This window comes from Crotalus tigris, unplaced genomic scaffold (genome assembly GCF_016545835.1).
Source record: "Crotalus tigris isolate CLP2741 ecotype Arizona unplaced genomic scaffold, ASM1654583v1 scf7180000017773.841730, whole genome shotgun sequence".
In the NCBI taxonomy this organism is placed as follows: domain Eukaryota; kingdom Metazoa; phylum Chordata; class Lepidosauria; order Squamata; family Viperidae; genus Crotalus; species Crotalus tigris.
The window spans coordinates 287462-293868 of NW_024096624.1; the positions used below are offsets into that span (position 1 = coordinate 287462).

At 41.5% G+C, this 6407-nt stretch overlaps 1 protein-coding gene across 2 annotated transcripts in view; it reads right to left on the reverse strand.

Moving 5' to 3' along the window:
• The window catches only part of ABCF1 (ATP binding cassette subfamily F member 1), a 41801-nt gene extending 36920 nt beyond the window's left edge, over positions 1 to 4881 (reverse strand). For both annotated transcript variants that reach the window (XM_039341873.1, XM_039341872.1), the window contains exon 1: positions 4714 to 4881. In XM_039341873.1, the coding sequence (XP_039197807.1) occupies positions 4714 to 4801 (88 nt within the window). In that variant the 5' untranslated portion in view covers positions 4802 to 4881. The remainder of the gene's footprint in view (positions 1 to 4713) is intronic.
• Positions 4882 to 6407: the final 1526 nt, after the last annotated feature.

Sequence of the window (6407 nt, forward strand, 5' to 3'; positions counted from 1 at the left end):
CCAAACCAACATACAGGTAGCCTTTGATTTAGGACTAAAATTGAGTCTGATGTTTCAGTGGCTAAGCAAGACAGTTAAGTGAATTTTGCTCCATTTTATGACCTTTCTTGCCACAGTTGTTAAGCGAATCACTGCAGTGGTTAAGTTAGTAACACGGTTGTTAAGTGACGTTGCTGGTCAGGTCACAAAACGTGATCACATAGCCTCGGGACACTGCAACTGTCACAAATAAAAGCTGACTGACCAGCATCTGAATTTTGGTCACATGATCATGGGGATGTTGCAATGGCCGTAAGAGAAAACCAGCCATAACTCGCTTTTTTCAATGATGTTGCAACTTCAAATGGTCACTAAATGAATGGTTGCAAATTGAAGACTACCTGTAGTTTATGACTCATTTCAAAGTCATCTAAGCGCCTAAAGCAGTGATGGCAAACCTTTTAGAAACCGAGTGCCCAAACTGCAACCTAAAACCCACTTATGTATTGTTGGGTGCCAGGTGGGCATAGCCCATTGGGTGGGTGTGGCCAATTAGGTGGGCATGGCCCATTGGGTGGGCATGGCTGCAGTGGTAACGGCAGACTGGGTAGGACTAAAAATGTTCAACCAATCAATTCCAACTTTGCGAGATCTTTTTTTTCCTGCAAGAAGTTGAAATTGATTGATTGAACCTTTTTTTTTGTGCACATGGCAGTGGAGGCCTAAAGCGAAAAGATTTTATAAAACCCAACTGAAGGCGTAGGACTGGGGCGATAGCATGCGTGCCCACAGAGAGGGCTCTGCATGCCACCTCTGGCACGCGTGCCATAGGTTCGCCACCACAGGCCTAAAGTATTACTACAGTATTAGATTCTTATCCCATCTCTTGTCCCATTACTCAAGGTGGCCAACTTATCTTAATACTCTTGCCTCTTATTTTCCCCCACAACAATATTGTGAGATGAGTTCAACTGACAGAAAGTGACTGTCCAAAGTCACTCAGCTGGCTTTCAAGCCTAAGGGAGATCTAGTGTCCTAGTTTCTGGCACATTCAACACAACAACAAATTGGCTCGCCAAGCCTTTGTGAATGCGCTCTTCCTTTGGTGCCCTAAGCACCTGCTTGTTTTGTTTAATTGTTAATCTAGGGCAGGGTTCTCAATTTACATAACTGGAGTGTGTGTCAGAATACCTGATGGTGATGGCTTAGGTCCATTTTCTGGAATTGATATGGCAAGTTTCTCACATTTTTGTTTCCATTGTGATGGACTGATGCCTCTTAGTACTACCCCCCCCCCCAATTATCATTCTTACGTGTAATTCTAGACATACTATAAATCATAGTCACCAAAGAACAGTGCAAACTGAACACTGAAAACTAAACACAAGATTGGCGAACAGACAGGATAGTGTCCAAAATGGCATATGCTCAGTCACCCGGGACTGCAATGGGGCTGCCAAGCGTATGTATGAGGCTCACTGTAAACTATATCCCATCTTCCAGGACTTTTAAAGTTGGAGCTACAGACAGGTTTGTTTATATCGGCAAAAGTTTGTAACTCTGTATGTATTTGCTTCCAGGATCTATATGTATTTGCTATCAGGATCTTTTAAAAGCAGCATGCAGAAGGGTTGAAACTTTTTTTCCCCATCCCAGACTTAGGAAAAAGATTACGGCAGTGACAGCTGTTAAATGTTCAGGAGTCCAGCTGGAAAATAAATATAATTGCCAGCTCTGTTCCAAGCCAAATGCCTATGTATTTGTAATTTGGAGCTGACAAATTTCCAGGACAATATTAGACCATTACAACAGGAGCTCAGGATGAAATTAACAAACATTTCATTGGGCCACACAAAACTGGCATAGCTCTCCAGGGAATCTGCTGAATCTCCAGAAGTTGCTGAAGTCCAATGACAGCTATAATGTCCGGTGATAAGAAATTTTTGGGAGTTGTTCAGTAAGCACGTTTCTGTTTTGTATTAAAAATGCTGAATCAATGGAGTTGACACTTCAGATCTTGCCAAGGACTCTTTCCCTTTTTTTAGAACAGGAAACAATCATAGCAACCTTCTTCATTTAGTACGGTGGTTCTCAACCTTTTTAATGCCACGACCTCCAACCGGTTGTAAGTCGAGGACTACTCAACTGGTCGTAAGTCGAGGACTACTCAACTGGTGCAGCACCGTTTGCAGAATGGGACTTTTGATGGGCTCAGCAGGGCAGAGTCAGCCTGGACAATTCCTATTGGCTTTTGAAAGCCAATAGAATTAGACTCTATTCAAGAGAGTCTATTCTATTGGCTTTCAAAAGCCAATAGAATAAAAGGGAGTAGCACAGCTAAGGAAAAGGGGGGAAAAATGGCGGACTGCATTGTTTGGCGACCCCTGTGAAATGGTCGTCCGACCCCAAATGGGGTCCCGACCCACAGGTTGAGAACCACTGATTTAGTACCTCCCAAATGCATTGAACTACAACTCCTATCAACCATGCTAAGGATGATGAAATTTGTATATTGCGCTAGGTATGAAGAAATAATTTTGTATACTATGCTCGAAAAAAGGAGCCAGGATTACAGAGATGACTAAATGAAGGAAAGACAGAGAAAGGTAACAACGGAGATTCTAGGAAAGTTGTGGGTACATATGGAAGAAATTTAATGGCAACATGACATGGGAGACAACCCAGTACAGCTACAGAGGGCAGAAAGAAGATTGAGAAAGATGTCTTACATAAGAATTAGGATCAGGAGGAACTATGTGGTTTTGGCAAGAAGAGAATAGGAGAGGAAAGAGGGAAATTTAGGCTCTGTGGAACCAAACTCAAGGAGATTTATGGGACTCTAGGATGGCCATAGCCTAAATTTCAAGTATTTGGGGCTTCAGCAGAAAACCTGCAATTCTCAAGTAAGAAATAATCCAGTTTGGTTCACCTTCTCTGCCCTCAGGAAGTTCTCATCCTCTCATTATAAATATATATCACTTGGGATAGACTCATGCAGTCCTCCCAAGTGGGAATGAGAATGATAGTAGTTAAAACAACATATGGAAGATCTTAGCATAACTGATGAAAGATGCTACAAGTCAGCAAGTGTCTCTCCAACTACTACGAACAAAGAGTGCTACAAGCTGCTTTCTCAGTCCATCTAACTGGAATTAATTCCAACCAGAATTAATCGTACCAACCCAAAATGAGCATGTGAAGCACTCTGTCTACAGCGTAACACAAAATCTCAATATGTTATTATATAGCCACACTGATGAACAAATATATCTTTTGGGTTAGGTGGACTGCAATATTTATCCAGAATATTTATCAGCCTGGCCAAAATAATGTTTGCCTCCTTACTTTTCCCTAGGAAATGAGAAGTTGAATTAAATATCAGTTAAATAACAAATTGTTCAATTGGTTAAAGATCATGCAGTGTGTATTGGCCTTTTCTGAAGCAGTTATCCTAGTTTGTTATTGGCCACAGTCACTGCAGGTACGTTTCCAATATAACAACACATACTACTCAGTTTTAGCCCCTTCAGTATCTTTTTTTGGATAAAGTGTAAATGTGCATCTCACAGGTCAGGAGCACTCTAAAAATAGTCATGGGACCTTATCTACCTACATTCATGTCACCCCTTCCCAGCCTTGACTAAAACTCACCATATCAACCAATGTGGCTTGGACATTTACGACCATTGCAGAGTCCCTGAGATCATGTAATCAAAATTCGGACACTTGGCAACTGGTTCATATTTATAACTGCTGCTATGTCCCAAGGTCCTGTTATCACTTTTTGCAACCTTCTGACAAGCAAAGTCAATCAGGAAGTTAGATTCACTTAAAAACTGTGTCACTAACTTAGCTGCAGAGATTCACTTAACTGGGGCAAGAAAGGTTGTAAAATGAGGCAAAATTCACTTAACACAACAGAAATTTCAGGCTCAATTGCTAGAGAAAACTGAATTAGATAAGTGAAAAGGAGGAGAGGGGAAGGAGGGGGCTGGTTTAGACATATGGAGAGAAGAAAAATGTCATGAGACTAAACACAAATACATTCATACTTAGGTTTACTTAAGTTTTTCCTTTGTTATAACCCTCCGTCTATATTAGGAATGCTACTTGAGAAAGGAATGTGATATGTTATTTTGAATACATACTAATAAGGTTATGAATTGATTAATTAATATTGTTTATGACAACCAATTACACTTACTATTGTTATCTATTACTATATTATTTATTGTTAACTATACATATGTACCCAGGCAATATTCTGTTTGCAAAATATTGAAAATTTTATTGGGGGATAGCCCCAATGTTGACCCTAACCCTGTCCAAATCCCAAACCCTACCCCAACCCCAGCTTAAACCCTAACCCCATTCCCGACACCATCTTATTCCTAACCCTACAAAATCCAATAAAATTCTTTTTTAAAAAAATGCTACTTACAGTAGAACTTATTGCCCAGCCTCTAGAAAGGACTACGTATGAACCTACTTCTGAATAAATGTACAATTATTCGAAAAGCGGTTATTTATTTCAGATTGTTTTGGTATTATGGCTATAAACTTATTTATGAAGCAGGGAGGGGGATTATTCTCCCCACTTTTTATTTTCCCAAATTTTCAAACTCTTCCACCCCAACTTCCGAGAGAGGCCTCTGAAGAGTCTCCCAGCATTGAGCTTTTCTTCCAGGTTATCCCTGTTGAAGCCTCCCTCCAACCCGGCCACCTTAATCGCACCTCCAGCTCCTTGCACGGGGCATGTCTTCTCCTCCCCGTCCCCGATCCATTCCTCCTGGGCGTGGTGTTGCTTTCCCCCTTTAGGCATGGCTCAGCCCTCCGGTTTTCTCCCACCGCCGCCACGGAGCTCCTGCGCCTCCGAAGCCCGGAAAAAGAGGCTTCCCACATGCACGCCTTCTTTCTACTGCGCCTGCGCGAGAGCGACCACGCTAGGAGGAGCGACTAGTATCGCCCTATAAGTGCGGAGCGGGTTGTATGATAGAGATCGAGACACTTCCTAGAAAGGCCAATCATAGAGAGCAACCAAGTCATTTTAGAGATAGTCGAAGAACAGCCAATAGGTCTTCTAGTTGGTAAACAGATGTAGGTTTTCTTTGGACTTCAGGATGGAAGGCTTCTTACATTTCAATAAACTAAGGCCATTTCCTCAGTAGTGTATTGTAGTCTCTTACTGACTATTTCATCTTCTTTTAATGAAAAGAAGGACTAGAGTTTAATGAAAAGAAGGACTAGTGTTTAACAAAGAGAAGGATGAGGGGGGATATGATAGCAGTGTTCCAATATCTCAGGGGCTGCCACAAAGAAGAGGGAGTCAAGCTATTCTCCAAAGCACCTGAAGGCAGGACAAGAAGCAATGGATGGAAATTAATCAAGAAGAGAAACAACCTAGAACTAAGGAGAAATTTCCTGACAGTTAGAACAATTAATCAGTGGAACAACCTGCCTCCAGAAGTTGTGAATGCTCCAACACTGGAAGTTTGTAAGAAGAAATTGGACAGCCATTTGTCTGAAATGGTATAGGGCAGACATGTGAAACTCGCGAAGTCACGTGACATATTGCGACTGTTTTGCCATTGCTGGCAATAGGATGGGCGCGGCTTCCGTGTGACGCATCCAGCCCACGGCTGGCAGTTTGACACCCCTGGTATAGAGTTTTCCTCCTTGAGCAGTGGGTTGGACTAGAAGACCTCTAAGGTCCCTTCCAATTCTGTTATTCTATTCTATCATTGTTATTGCATATAGTGTAGTCTTCGTGACTATATGGGGTGATTTTGGACCAATTACTCTCACCATGCAGTTTTTGTTTTTTCTATATAGGTAGTCCTCGACTTACAACCACAATTGAGATCAGAATTTCCATTGCTAAGCAAGGCAATTGTTAATTGATTTGCGCCTCATTTTGCAACCTTTTTGCCACAGCTAAGTGGATTGCTGTAGTTGTTAAATGAATCATGTGGTCGTTAAGCAAATCCTACATCTCCCTTTGACTTTGTTGTCAGAAGCTGGCTGCAAAGGTGATTCACATGACCCTGCGGTGCTGTAACTATCATAAATACATGCAGGTTGCCAAGTGCCCAAATTTTGTTCATATGACCATGAGGATGCTGTGATGGTCATAAGTGTGAGGACTGTTGTAAGCAGTGCTTTTTTTCTAAAAAAAAAAAAAGGTGCCGGAACTCACACACGTCATACAACCTGCCTTGCGTACCCTACAAGGTTCCATCCAAAAAAGGTGCCGGAACTCTGTTCTGGGCGTTCTATGAGAGAAAGGTTGTAAGTTACTTTTTTCCACTACCTGTCTCTAGAATTGTTTGTACATTAAATGGAGGTAAAGATATTAAGCAAACAAATTGGAATCTGGTAATTGTTTATACTAAAGAAAATTGCAATTGTTTACTTTTCTTTGAAGCTCA